General features: G+C 52.1%; 1 protein-coding gene across 3 annotated transcripts in view; it reads right to left on the reverse strand.

Annotated features, from left to right (window-relative positions):
- The window catches only part of TEKT5 (tektin 5), a 49,482-nt gene that overhangs the window by 13,809 nt on the left and 20,737 nt on the right, over nt 1–14,936 (reverse strand). For all 3 annotated transcript variants that reach the window (XM_027610291.2, XM_027610289.2, XM_027610290.2), the window contains 2 exons: nt 13,519–13,662; nt 9,310–9,532 (listed from right to left, as the gene is read on the reverse strand). In XM_027610291.2, coding sequence (XP_027466092.1) covers nt 9,310–9,532; nt 13,519–13,662 — 367 coding nt within the window. The remainder of the gene's footprint in view (nt 1–9,309; nt 9,533–13,518; nt 13,663–14,936) is intronic.

Raw genomic sequence — 14,936 nt, forward strand, 5'->3', positions numbered from 1 at the left:
AGTAAATAAGATGTGCAAAGTGAGCATCTGTTTCAGGGAGGGAGGGACGGGATTAAACATTTGTTGAATGTCTACACCTGGGAGACACACCTGGAGGACTTGTTAAAACACAGACGGATGGGCCCCAGAGTTTCTGATTCAGAAGGTCTGGAATGGAGCCCAAGAATTTGCATTCCAAACATGGTACTGGGTGATGCTGATGCTGTTGGTCCAAGGACCACACTCTGAGAAACACTGAACTCGGAACCTCTTGGATCAGGGAGTTTAAAAGGATGGATACCCAGGCCAAACCCCAACCACCATAAATCAGAATCCCTAGAGGCAAGACCCAGGCATCTGGATGATCCCAGTGTGCAGCCAAGCTCCAGAACCGCTCACCTGCACCTTCCCCTCTGATCTCACAGCTGGCAGGATTACTCCTGCCTTATACATTAAGACACGGAGATTCAGAGGAGTTAGGTACTTTCCCAAGATTCCTTAGCTCTACCAACATTCATCCCTGGTCTTCTGACTCCAGACACCCTGTTCTTTGTGCCACCTTGCTTGCTCCTCCCTCCAGATCAGAGATGAGACCACGGCTTTTTACCATCTTTCCAGCTGATATTCACGGAGCACCAGCACAGTGGACAACTCACCTGTTGTTATTCTCACAAAAATCTGCGAACTATTACTGCTCCCATTCTGCAGAGGGGGAAAACCGAGGCACACAGAGGTGAAGCAAGCTGGCCTTGGCCACTAAGCCAGGAAGTGCTAGGGCCAGAACTGAACGCGACCATCTGCACTGTGGGGCTCACACGTGGGGTCCGAAGAACGTGGAGATGCCAGGGGAATCTGGACTGGGACAAGGCGAGCAGATGCAACGGAGTGGACACGAAGCTGGGGGTCCCAAGCAGGCAAACAGTCAAGGACCCAGAAGTGGACGAGCCACAACCTGGAAGAGACTAGGAAACCGCTGGGACCCAGGTGAGGCCAGGACAACTCTCTGCCTCCGCCAGGTGGCATCTTTTAGACTTCCTCTCTCAGCTGCAACCAATCCTAGCGATTGCCCCACCCTCATTTTCCAGTCAAAGCATATGATTGGCTGACACCAGCTGAAGCTCATGGATGCGAGGAGCGAAGGAAGAGCTTCCCGGAGTATTGGCGGTGGCCGCAAAGTGAGCCCGAGACAGCCTCACTTGTACCGCGCACCCCGAGCTGAGCCTTGCTGGTTCTCTCCCCTTCCCTCCCCCCTCTCCTGTCTGGTCCCTCCAACTTCCTGCGTTTGTTGGCTACCTTCCCAGCTCTGGACCGCGGCTCGCTCTTCCCGATTCCAACAGTTTCTCTCCCATTTGTTCGGTGTCACTGCAGATGACTGGTGACACAGTCCATCCCCCCACCCCTCTGCCCTCAGAACTGCCCATACCTGAACTCTCGTGGGCCCCTCCTGCTGGGTGTCCCCAGACACCCGTGGCTCAGGGAAAGCGAGGAGACCACGTGACACGGGCGAGCGTTTGATTCCTCCTGGTGCAAAGGTGAGTATCAGGCAGAGACCTACCTACTGCGTGCCACCCTGAGGCTTTCCCTGAGTTACCCTGCTGTACCCACATACCATCTGTACAGTGATTTCACATTTTTCTTCAAATCAACTCCCCTTTTCAGCCTTTGACAAATGTATCTGACATGGGATCTTTGTTTTATTGCCACAAGTGGAAAACCCATCTCCCTCGCCATTAATAGAGGATACCAGAACAACGGGGAAAGTGGGGGAAAGAAGGTAAGTCGCACTAAGTTCTTCCGTCTTTAGGGGTTCAAAGCCTGCCCAAGACTCGATGCCTCGCTGTCAGATAAACAGAAGTTAAAGGCAAAGTACCATCACTTTCCAGTCTCGACGCTATCCGAAAGCCTGATGGCGAGCACTTGGAAAGGGAACTTTCTCGCCAAGCTGCAGCCATGCTGAAGGCCTGGCCCCCGCCTCTCCCCTCACCAGACTGCCGGTGGCCACAGGGGCAGGCAGGCCGGCTCCACTTCCCCTGCGCTGGGCCAGTTTTAGAAAGAGCCGTCAGTAGCTTGGCTGCGGGTACCGGTGCTGGACGGGATCCGGCTGCTTGCAAAGCACAAAAGCATTTCCCAGTCCACAATGGGTTCCAGACCTCCTTGGACAAACAGAGGAGCTGGCAGTAGGAACTGGGGCGCTCAGTTCGCGGGCTTTGGGCCCTCTACTCCTCAGACACTGTGACTTCCTGGCGCCGCCTCCCAAGGAAAGGGTGTTCTGCTGGTGTTAATGACCACTTGGAAAGCAAAACCCCAAAGGCATCTCAGAGCAAAAGCAGTCTTTCAAGGTTAAAACTCATAGCCCCCCTGTGTTCTGTTAAACTCTTCCCATGCCTGACTGCTTTATACATCTGCTTTCCTGCATTTCCTCCGACGCATGGAGCAAAACGTGCCTGATGCATGAGCCTACTGGAACCCAGGCGAGTAATGCAAACGAGTGCAGTGGCCCATGACAAGGGGTGGTGGGGACCAAAGCACGCTGGAGGGCCCGGGCCCTGTCCAAAGAAATGTCGTGCCTGGGGGTGCCTGGGTGGCTCAGTCATTAAGCGTCTGCCTTCGGCTCAGGTCATGATCCCAGGGCCCTGGGATCGGGCCCCACCTCGGGCTCCCTGCTCCGCAGGAAGCCTGCTTCTCCCTCTCCCACTCCCCCTGCTTGTGTTCCTTCTCTCACTATCTCTCTCTGTCAAATAAATAAATAAAATCTTTAAAAAAAAAAATGTGGTGCCCATTCAGCTCCTGCCCACTGTTCCCCTGTAGAAACCTGAGCTCAGAGTTGCTAGAGCTACCCATTTGTCTAGAGGTTCTAGAAATCTGAACCTTTATGTGAAATCTCCATTTTCTGCCAAAATGTTAAAAAAAAAAAAAAAAACCCTCTATGAGAGTGCATACAGACGTATGGACAGGAATGTCCATAGCAGCTTTAAAGGTGACAGCCCAAACCTGAAATAACCCTCATGTCCTTCAACAGGTAAATGGATGAACACATCCAGGTATGTGAATATGATACATATCAGGGGTGTAAACGTACAGTACTAGATGCACATAACACACACTGCTCAACAATAAGGAGTCCACCAGGACTCTCAATTACGCTGAGTGAAAGAAGCCAAATGAAAAAAAGAGTGCATACGGTATGTCTCCCTTTATGAAATAGTCTAGAAAATGTAAACGCATTTAGAGGGACAGAAAGCAGTTGGTGGTTGTATGGGGCGGTGCGGGTGGGGTGGGGTGGAGAAAGAAACGAGAAAGAGGCCCAAGGAAACCTTTGCTAGGTTCGCTACCTTGATTGAGGTGGTGGCCTCATGACATATATATTTGTCAAAACTTCTCAAATTGTACACTTTCAAAACATGCACCTAATTACATGTCAAGGATAAATAAAACTCTTCAAGGAAAAATGTGAGGGGCCAAAGAATAGGCAGGCCAAGTTCAGCCCAAGGGACTACTAGTGTTTGTCTTTGGATTTAAACCACCCAGCCAGCGTTTACGTGATGCCCAGTGCACCATGCATTTTGTGAGGCGCTGGGTTTGCAAAGGTGAGGGGCTGCTGAGAAGTTCTCCAGAAAGCAGTGGCGCAAACAGGCCCGGTCGAGGTGAAGATGGTGACCCACGGACACTGGCAGGTGTTACCCAGAGAGAGCCTGTCACCTGCACTCTCAGGCCAAACTCTCAAGGCTTTCTGAAGAATCTAAAGCAGTTGAACTTTCGTTCTCTGTAAATCAAATGCCCTCTTAACTAGCTGCCAGCTGGTCCGTGGGTACTATCAAAAGCAAACACAGCAGCAGGGAGGCCATAGCAGTAATCCAGGCAAGAGATGGTGGAGGTCCGGCCAGGGTGGAGGCAGAAGAGGCAGTGAGGAGCGGTGAGATCCTGAGAGCAGAACCAACCAGATGTGCTGTTGGAACAGACGTGGGGCGGGAGGGGAAAAGAGGCGGGCATCCAAGTGGGCCCCAAGGTTTGGGATTGAGCACTGGAAGTCAGAGCCCCTGGACGCCACTGGAAGCATCTGGAAGCATCTGGAAGGCAGAGCCAGAGAGGAAAACGGTACAGCAGGAGGTAGGGTGGAAGTCTTTCCCCTGGCTCCCGTTTGCTGCTTCTAACTACAAGAAAGCCCACACCACATGCAAGAAGACAGCTGTTGAGAGGAAGTCAAGAACCCAACTTATCTCTCAGACAGCCTGACCGAGGCTATGCTTCGGGCTTATCCTGACCCCCCAGCTCCTGGCGTCCTCGTTTGCTCTAACCACATTCACATCCAAGACGGGGAAAATGTGATTTTGACTCAAGGGCTCGCATGACTGAGGGGTGGCAGGAACCCCAGAGGGGCGTCTGCCTCTGCAGAAGCAGGGCCGACCTGGGTGACGGGGTAAGCTGGCCCGATCCATCGCAGGAGGGATGACGGGGCTCGGCTTGGGAGCGTGGAAACAAAATGCAATGAGGGAAAATCGGATTAGATGGGATGCCTGATGTTTGCCCGTTGGAAGGATTTGGTTCCCCCAACAGTCTAAGTCTGGAAGAGGGGCAGAGAGAGGGAGGGAGAGAAGAGAAGCGAAGGAGACAGCTGCTCACCGAGATGTCTGTCAAAGCCAACTTTGCCCTACACTCACACTCCCACACTCCGGCCACTCCCTCCTGACGGCGTTGCCCCTGACCCCCGACCCGCCGCCGCACCCCGCCTTACTGGTTCAAAACAGAGATCCTCAGGCCCAGCAGACCTGCTCAGCCAGAATCTGCATTTCAGTGTGATACCCGGGTACTATCTGCAGTTACTGCACACGCAATAATATCTAACACACACGGGTCCACACTGCTGCTTCCCAAGAGTCAGGCTGCCACCGACCACCCTTACCACGTCCGCCATACCCCCTTCACACCACACATCCCACAATGAACAACCTTTCCTGCAAATCCATTCAACTGTTAGAAAAAAAAAAAACCCTCAAAAGCATTTATTTGAAAATAAAACTTTGTATCACTCTGATCAGTGGAAAATCCGCATCATTTGCCTTAAGTGCAAATAACCATAAAAATGCATGAAACGAGATGCACGTAAAACCACGTTACTTAAACTCTGGCTAGACGCTGCCGTCTGTCCCAAGTTCTTAGCCCGAGGCCGGCACTCTCTGTTTAAAAGAGGCCAAGAAGGCATTCTAGCATGTGATCAGGACTTCGCCTTGAGATCACGTCAAGGACTGAAACAGGATTGAAGGAAGAACCACTTTCTTGCTTGTGATACACCCACTCTCACTTGCCTTGGCCAGGGCCTGGCTCCCACACTTCAGGATAAACACTGCTCTATAGCAGTGTCCCCATACCTCCCCCCTCACGCCTTTCCCCCACATTAAGAGCCCACCCCTACGAGGCACTGGGTCACTGGATACAGGTGGGCACTTAAGCTGATCTGGAGTCCCGGGGAGGGGCGGGGGTGGCTCTCAGAGGGCATCGGTTCTCAAAGACAGCAGTCTGCTCCCCGGTCATCACCTGCTTCAGCCCAGAGAGGTCACCAGCCTCCCTTCTAGCAGAGGTCAATATGACCAGGACACACCCTAGGCCCCAGAGTGCAATGATGAAATGCATGGACAAGGTCCAGGCCAAGTTCCAAGGTCTGGGGTGTGGCCTTAGGGATGGAACCCCAGGATCACAGCGAACAGCTAAGGCTGCCTACGTACCTCCAAACCCCTGCTGGATTCAAAGTCTGCATGGGGAACTGTGTAGACCTGGTCTTTCCAAGCGGATTCTTATGACAACTAGGGCAATACTTTCTTTGCAGCCCAGGAGAGGACGGGGGCCTAGAATTCTCCAGAAATGCTTCTTGCCAAGGAGAATCAGGCTGAGCTCAACAATTAAGTTAAAATTTTAAAGGAAGCGTTCCAAATCCTCCAGCTGAAGCAAACCATCAAAAGGTGAAATGGTTGCTGTATGTTTATTTTCGCTCCAATTCCTTTTATTGTCTTAGAAAAACACAACATGGGATCATCACCAACCAGAAGACAAGTCCTCGCTCAGGCAGTGTTGTCAATGGTGTCGGGCTGGGGTTTGGTGTGTTTCAAATGGGTGCTGGCTTATTTGCAAAGCGGCTGGTCATTAGATAATGAATATTATTAAAAATCCACAGGGTTGCAAAAACTCTCTCATCAGCGGGAATGAGACTATTAGTAATAATCCCAAACTTCCCTGGAGAAATTCAGGGAAAAGGCTTTGCTCCCCACCTCCACCCAAAAGATCGTTTTCCTCCTCATTGATAATAACATGAATGCTTAGAGTTACCTTTTATTGAATGTTTACCATGCGCCAAGCCCTGTGCTAAGGATGCCACAAAAATCTATGCATTGATCAACTCTAAGTAACATCATCAAGTAAGAGGTCTCATTCCCTGTTTCACCGATGAGAAGCCGGCCGCTGAGACCCACCAATGAGCTTCCCAAGTCACCCCCAGGCCTCACACCTCATGCCATGAAATATGACAAGGCACTGTATTTGACCCACAATATGAAAAGCCTCATCAAGAGAAAATGCTTGATCTTCCTTTGGGGCACCCAGGTGGCTCAGTCGGTTAAGCGTCTGACTGCGGCTCAGGTCATGATCTCAGGGTCCTGGGATGGAGCCCTGCATCTGCTCCACACTCACCAGAGAGTCTGCTTCTCCTCCCTCTGCCCCTGCCCCCGCTTGTGCGCAAGTGCCCCCCCAAATAAATAAAATCTTTAAAAAATAGAAAATGTCTGCACAATAACCAAAAAGCCACCCCAGTGTCCCCCCGAGGAGGAATGGATACATGTCCAATGCAATACCGTGCAGCCTTTTAAAGGAAGGCCATTCCGACACGATCTGCTACACGGAGGAACCTCAGAGACACTGCGCTCGGTGAAATCAGCCCATCACAAAAGGACAAATAGTGTATGATTCCACTTGTGTGGAAGTGTGACCCGCACTGGTCAGTTCCTAAGAGACAGAAAGGAGGATGGTGGCTGCCAGGGGGACTGGGGAGTGGTTTAATGGGCACAGAGTTAATTAAACACAGGCGTTCTTTTCAGCTTGGGAAGAAGGGAAAACGTTCTGGAGACAGGTGGTGGTGATGGTTGCACAACAGTGTGAAGGTACCTTACACCAGTGAACTATACACTTCATAGTGGTTGCTATGGACAGAAGGCGTCTCCCCAAATTTGTGTCGAAACCTAATCCCCATTGTGACAGTAAAAGGAGGTGGCTACATAGCTGAATCAGAATTGACGTCCTGGAGAGACATGGACAAGTAAACCAACTAAATATATTAAATCATAGCCACTGACACAGTGCTTACTGTGGATAAAACACTGTGTTGGTTTCCCTACATTGACTCAGATAATCTTTCTGGCAGCCTTGAGGTCAGAACCATTATTATCCCCACTCTACAGATGAGAAAACTCAGGCACAGAGAGGTTAAGGAAACTGTCCCGGGTTGCAGAGATGGTGGAGCCAGGATTCACAGCCAGGCAACCACACTCCGTCCATGCTTCCAACCACATGCTATGGGGTGGAAGGAGCGATGATGAACTACATAAAACTGCATTGGTAGTCAGCAAAATCAGCAAACTGCGACCAGTGGGCCACATCCGGCCCACTGCTGAGTTCTGTAAATAAAGTTTTATTGGAACACAGCCATGCTCATTTGTGTCCATACTATCTATGGCCGTCTACATGAGCAGAACTGAGTTGTTGTGACAGAAGCCAAAAGGCCTGCAGAGCTGAAAATAGGACCTGGCCTTTTATAGGAAAAGTTTCTCAACCCTGTTTTGGGAAGATTAATAGAAAAATGTTCAGTAAACGAGGGAGGGAAGGTCCATCTACCAACTCTGCCTTCTCAAGTTATTTCACATCTCTCCCTTCCCCCTCCCATCTCACGCCACCACCGTGGCACAGACAGCCATCCTTCTCACCGGACACCTTCCACAGCCTCTTAACCATTCTCTCTGTGTCCACTCTTGATCCCTGCAACCCTGTTCCATCCAGGAGGGAAAGAGATCCACCTAAGGGTGAGAATGGATCCCAATGCCTTTGACTTAAAATCCTTCTGAGGCTCTCTACTGTTCTCAGCGTAAATCCGGACTCCTCACCAGGACCTACCAGGACCTGTATGACCTGAACCTGCCCCATGCTCCAACCTCATCCCACACATGGCCTTTGCACTCACTGGCCACTCTCGGGAATACTCTTTCCACCATCCCTTGGCTGCCCAGCTCCCTAGTGACCTGCTCCTGATGCCACCCGGTATAAGGTCTCTGTGAGAAGCCCTGATGCATCTCCTTGCTCTTCCCTCACCCTAGAAACTTCCATTTCCTCAGCCCCCTCCATACCTGAGGCTATAGGGTGGCGTCTGTGGGGGGCTTACACCTCCCCTGTCTCATTTCCATTGAACCTTGCATACAGCCCCCTAACTGCCCCATATATATATATATATATATATATATATATATATATAATGTATACATAATATATTTTTGTATCTAAAACTCTGTCTTGTGAATGCGGGTTCAAGGCTAGTCCCCTGCCTGCCCCCCACCATCAGACTGTCATCCCTAAGTCCTTCCCGTATGCATATTTCACAGCCTCCACCAGAATGCAAGTCCCCTGAGGACAGGAACCAGGGGATTGTTTGCACAGCCCCTCCTTTCACTCCTAGTGGCCGGCAAGTGTCTGGCACACAGTAGGCTCACTGAGCATTGGCAGAGCAGGGAGGATGAATTCCCTGCAGAGGGCCCCCCACCCCACCCCCGGAGGTGAGAGACCACACTACGCTGCATTCCCATAGGAGCAGTAGAAAGGGCAAGGGATATGGCAGTAGAAGGAGATAGTGACAGAATCAGGCAGCCCTTCACCCCTGATGCTATGGAAGCCTTTGAAGGTCAAAAGGTTACATTTCCAAAGATGCCGATGTGGGCAGAGAGCTGCTTGGGCCCATTTCCTGGGGCTCTGATAACTGTACCCACACTCACTGGTCATGTTCCACTGCAAAGCCCTCAGATAGAATGAAGGACCCTGGGGGCCGTGAGACAGCCAGGCTAAGCTCCAAACTCCATCATCAGGGGAGCAGGGAAGGATCTACCCCAGATGCTGGAAGCCCCCTGCGACGCTCACGGCCCCCTCCCCTTTCGGGGAGAGGGGGACAGGCTCCTGGATCTGGGACGGTAGGACCGGTGCAGCACCGGGGCAGGTGGGCAGCTTGCCCAGATGCTGCCAAGACCATTGGGAGGCAGGTAAGGACTCAGTCGGGCAGACAGCTGTCCTCAGGCGCATCTCGCTTACCTTCGCCAGCTGCGTCTGCAGTTTATTCTTCGCATCTGTCACCTCGGAGATGCGGGCACTGAAGGCCAGGTTGGTGTGGGTAAACTGCTTCCACATCTGATCCGACAAGGCCTCAAAGAGATTCTCAGCCTCTTTGCACAGCCGGATGGAGTTGGCCCGCATGTTCTGCGAGTGCCTGATGTTGGCATTGCTGAACTTGGCCCAGCTCTCGGGCACAGAGATCCTGCAGGAGGCACAGGGATGAACTTAACACAAGACAGCAACCGGGGGCAGGGGGTGGAAGGCAGGCCTTGGAGAACCCCCCCATCCAGAGTCTCACCCTGGGCACTCTTGACATCTGGGTCGGGACCGTTCTCTGTTGCGGGGGGGTCACCCTGGGCACTATATGAAGTTTAACAGTGCCCCTCTGCCCTCCAGTCGTAACAACCAAAAATGTCTCTAGACATCGCCAGATGTCCCTTGGGACAGGGGTAACAACTGCTCCCCGTCGAGAACCACTGGGCGAATCCAAACCCCTATCCCATTTTCCAGGGCAGGCAACTGCAGCCTAGCAAGCACTGATCTTTCAAAGGGTGCTTGGTGGGAGTTTCATGGGAGGAGACAGAGATTCCTTCCCAAGCACTCCCTTCTCACTACCACCACCAACACCATGGAGACTGGCCGAGAAGCAGGCATCGGGGATCCATTCTGGCTGTAGAGCCCCTTTCAATTCAGCGATGAGCACGCGGCCATCCTGCCTGCCCCGACTCACTCATTCAACGAATGTTCTCTGAACGCCTACCACACGCCAAGCATTGTTCCAGGCACTTGGGATAGATCCAGACACAAGAACATCAACAGCCCTGTCCTCACGGGGCTACGTTTCCAGCAGAGGAAGACGGACATCAAAGAAAGAAGACACTGACACACAGTATATGTGCTAGGAGGGACTTTAGCCGGGGAAGGACAGGCTGATGGAGTTTTATAAATCCTGGCTTTATGTGCCTGTCAGGGTCCTAAAAGGAAAGAGAAAGGACTGGAGGGTGGTGAGGGGCTCCGGGATTAGTAAATGCACAAAGCTGTCACCACTGAGGGCCAGAGGAGAGGGAGGGGGCAGGAAGAATAAACCCCCAACCTCCTCCTCCTGCCCACCGCCTCCCACGGGCGCCCTTCCTCCTGGCTGAACCCCAGCGGGAACCAGATGGAAAGACAGTCTGCAGTGGGCAGCCTTGGCTGCAGGACTCACATCAGGGCAGCGGGAGAATGGATCTGGGGGTGGGAATGAACCTCGGAGACACAGACTCGATCAGAAAAGCCAGGCAGGGAAACCTTCTCAGAGGCGCTGAAGCATAAGGGATTCAGTTTAGACAACAGAAAGTACTTCCTGGCTGAGTGTGTAACCCCCTGCACCACACAACTGATGTACGGGCAGGCATGGGGATCTTCTCCTCTGGGAAGCCTCTGAGAAGGAGGGACACGCATTTCCCTGAGCTGCCTTCAGTTCCGGGGTAAACCAGACTGGGTAACTTTTTACAGTCTCTTCTAGCTGGGAAATCTCCAGTTCTTAAATAAAACATCTTCCTTCTCAGGCAGGAGAAAAAAAAGAGAGAGAGAGACACTCAATTTTCCAAAATAGAAGTCTCTTTTCAGACATTTAAAGCACACTTAGATTGCATGGTGAATAGAAATTTTAAGAAGAACACATCATATGTGATCGTCTTGTCTGTCTTTGGCAGGAATTAAAAAAATCAAGCAGTAGTTGGGGGGGGGTGTCTTGGTCTTCTGGAGATGGGACAGGGCATGGTGTGTGACCCAGACCTTTTAGCCAACAAACACTCGAGGCTCAGAGAGGTGAAGCATTTTTTCCAAGGTCACGCAGCTACTCACCATCAATCCAGGAAGGGGGCGCGGGGAGCACCAGGGACAGCAGAGAGACCCCGCACATTGACTCGGAGTGTGTCTCCACGGCTGAACGGGGCACTGTCAAGGTCAGGAGCAGGAAGCTCTAAGCCCTCGCCCTCCTCTGGAGCAGACAGCTGTGCTGTCCAGGGAAAATAACCCGCTCAATCACACTCTCCCTGGGGGGAATGTACCAGAGGAAGCTTGTCTGCTGGAAGGTGGTGTGCCTCAGTAGGGGCACGTGTTTTGTGGGGCCTGTGTCCTCTAAGGATGGAGGAGACAGCAGCGGGCTTTGCTGGGAGGCAGGAAGGTGCCGAGGTAAAACACACGGGCTCCGTGTCCAACGTGGGCTCAGACTGAGGCTCTCCCACTCGCTGCATGAGCTTGGTCCAGTCGCTTCAACTCTCTGAGCCTTAGTCTCCTCATTGTAAAATGGGGATAATAATGGTGTCTACCCCCTCCCTCGGGTTGGTGAGGGACTAAATGTGAAACCACTATCTTAGCATCTGGCAACAGCAAGCGCTTGGTAAGTGTTTATGATTCACAAGACGCTGTTTGCAAAGAGCGGGGCCTAGCCCTCAGCAAACATCAGGTAAAGGGCACCTACTGTCGGCACCATCACTCATCGGTTAACCCGCGGCGACGAGAAATTGGGTAAGCAGAGCTCCTGCATTCGGTCTCCCTTCGCCTGCCCAGACACGGCCCTGCTTTAAGAAAACTCCCAATACAGAGAGCCCTGGGTTAGTACATGTGGTGAGTGATTACAGCACTTGCTGTCCGCCCCGATCTCTGCCAGGCCCTGGCCACGAGATTTCAGGGAGGCATCTGTTTGGGAAGGGAACCCTCTAGACTCCCACTCCAGATGGGCAGCTTCGGCCGAGGGGCCTGAGGCCCCTGAAGTCCTGCTCACATAGCCAGCACCATGGGGTGGTGGGATCGCCTTGTCAGGAAGAGGAGGAGGACCCCCCCCCGGTTGCCACTGCCGAAACCCCAAAGGCTCACTGCAACACTTTGATATTTACTAAGGTCCAGGAGGTGGCCCTGGGCTTGGGCCAAGGAGATTGCCATGAAAATCCTTTCCTCTCTCTCTTCCCTCCCTCCCTCTTTTCATTCATTTGCTCATTCAACAAACACTGCACACCTACTACGTGCCCAGCACATTATATTGTGCTAGAAGTTTTCTGGGTTGTTTTTTTTTTTAAGATTTTATTTATTTGTCAGAGAGAGAGAGAGCACAAGCAGGGGGAGTGGCAGGCAGAGAGAGAAGCAGACTCCCCGCTGAGCAGGAAGCCTGATGCAGGACTCAATCCCAGGACCCTGGGATCATGACCTGAGCTGAAGGCAGACCCTTAACTGACTGAGTCGCCCAGGCATCCCCTCCCCCCTTTTTTTAAGAGACCAGGATAGATACCACCCTCTCCCTGTACCCAGAGCACTGCTCTGTCTAACCCTCATTATCCCGGACCTTGGACTGCCTGCCAACTGGGAAAACATGCCTTCCTTCTGCCTGAAATTCCAGAAACAGTGACATGCCCACGACAGAGCCAGGCACACAGAAGGCACCTACCTCGGAGCTGCTGTGACAAGAAAATGAGGTCACACGGCAAGCACTCAAATACATGTTAGTCGTTGTCATTCCCCCACACTAGGCTCTGTGCTCAGCGCCCCGCACACCCACTTTTTTATACTCACAGCAACTCTGGGAGGTGGGCACTATTTTTATTCCTGTACAGAAGAGGGGGGGGTGGCCCAGAGAGATTAAGTACTTTGCCCCAAGCATGAGTATAGAGGCTGAATGTGAAGCCAGGCAGCCTGGGTCCAGTTGGCTCTCCCAGCTAAGCTTGGATCCCTCTTCCTCCTGGTTACAGCCATTCTGTTTTGAATTTGTTTGGTGGAACTGCCAATCCGGGTGCCCGGCATGCCTTGGCCCAGTGGTGGTGGCTGTGTGACCCTCCCTAAGCCAATCTCTTGCACCCTCTTGCTGGAATTTGAATCTTGGGCAAAAGGGGGCAAAAATGAGGAGACATTCATGCTCTGACAATACAGCTGATTAGCTCCCACTTCCTGGCTCATTCATGCTGCTAGAACCTTCCCCTCCAGCCTTCTCCTGATAACTGTGGCTCCCCCACAAATTTCCAGTAAATCCATCTTGTCTTAAGTTGGTTAGAATTGGATTCTGTGGCTTGCAACCAAGGATCCCCACTCACCCACTTTGCTTCTTACTTGACTGGTGCATGATGACCCTTTATGGTTCCTTGGCAGGAGCAGACCCAGAAGCCCTCACTCCCCATCAGGTCGGCCAGAGACGGGGACCAAGAGTCCAGTACTTACGTGCCATCGACCTTCTCCATGCCATGGAAGAAGCTGATGCAGTCTGACGTGTTCCTCAGGTTAAAGCACTTCTCATCGATAAACTGGGCTGAGGTTTTGTCCTCGAGGTCCCTCTCCAGAGCATGCTGGGCATCTCGGTTATCCCTGTGTGGGGCAAGGATTTGTCTGGAGATTGTGCACTTACCCAGAGTCCCTCGCACAAGGTCACCCAGGAGGGTGGTGCAGAGCCATTGCTGAAAGCCAAGTCTCTGGACTCCCAGAAGGGTGCTCTGTCTAGCCCCAGTGGTTTCTCTGCCCTCTTCCCATTCTGATGCCCCCACTACATACCCACAACCTTCCCACACTTCTCCCTCCCCGCCCCAATCCAAGCAGATCTGTTGTCATTCAGAACAGGGGTAGGCAAATATCTACCGCAAAGTCAAATACTAAATATTTTAGGCTTTGTGGGTCATATGGTCTCTGTTGCAACCACTCAACTACACAGAAAACAGTCTTGGATAATATGTAAGCGAATGGGCATAGCTATGTCCCAATAAAACTTTACAGAAACAGGTAGTAGGCCAGATATGGCCCTCCAGCTGTACTGGGCTGCCGTGATTTAGAAGATATGAATTCTCATTTTGAACAGAGCCTGGTATTGAAACATGCCCTGGGCAGAGTCAGGCATTGAACGCCGTGAGGAGCTGGGCGGAGTCAGGAACTGGACAGAATCAGGGACTGGGCGGAGTCAGGGATTGGGCGGAGCCAGGGATCGAAGAGTCAGGGATGGGTGGAATCAGAGACTGGGGGGAGCCAGGGATTGGACAGTCAGGAACTGGACAGTCAGGGATAGGTGGAATCAGCGACTGGGCAGCATTTGTGAGCGGGCGGAGTCAATGACTGGGCGGAGCCAAAGATTGGACAGTCAGAGATGGGTGGAATCGGGGGACTGGGCGGAGTTAGGGACTAGGCGGAGCCAGAGATTGGAGAGTCAGGATGGGTGGAATCAGGGACTGGGTGGAGTCAGGGACCGGGCGGAGCCAGAGATTGGAGTGTCAGGATGGGTGGAATCAGAGACTGGGCGGAGTCAGGGGCAGAGCACAGTGGACAGGGCCAGTACTTGGGCCTGCAGGGCTGGTATCTTGGCTGGGAAGCTTAGACTTAAAAGCCACCGTGTGCCAACCTCCAGACCCTGGAGAACTACTTTCATGATTCTTGCCATATTCTCAAAAGTACCTGCACTATAAGTTACTTACTACTTTTTAACAATCACTTTTAAAATATAAATAATTGTATTTTTTTAAGCTTTTATTTATTTGACAGAGAGAGAGAGAGGACAAGCAGGCAGAACGGCAGGCAAAGGGAGAGGGAGAAGCAGGCTCCCTGCTGAACAAGGAGAGCCCGATGTGGGACTCGATCCCAGGACCCTGGGAACACGA

This window comes from Zalophus californianus, chromosome 10 (genome assembly GCF_009762305.2).
Source record: "Zalophus californianus isolate mZalCal1 chromosome 10, mZalCal1.pri.v2, whole genome shotgun sequence".
Lineage (NCBI taxonomy): Eukaryota > Metazoa > Chordata > Mammalia > Carnivora > Otariidae > Zalophus > Zalophus californianus.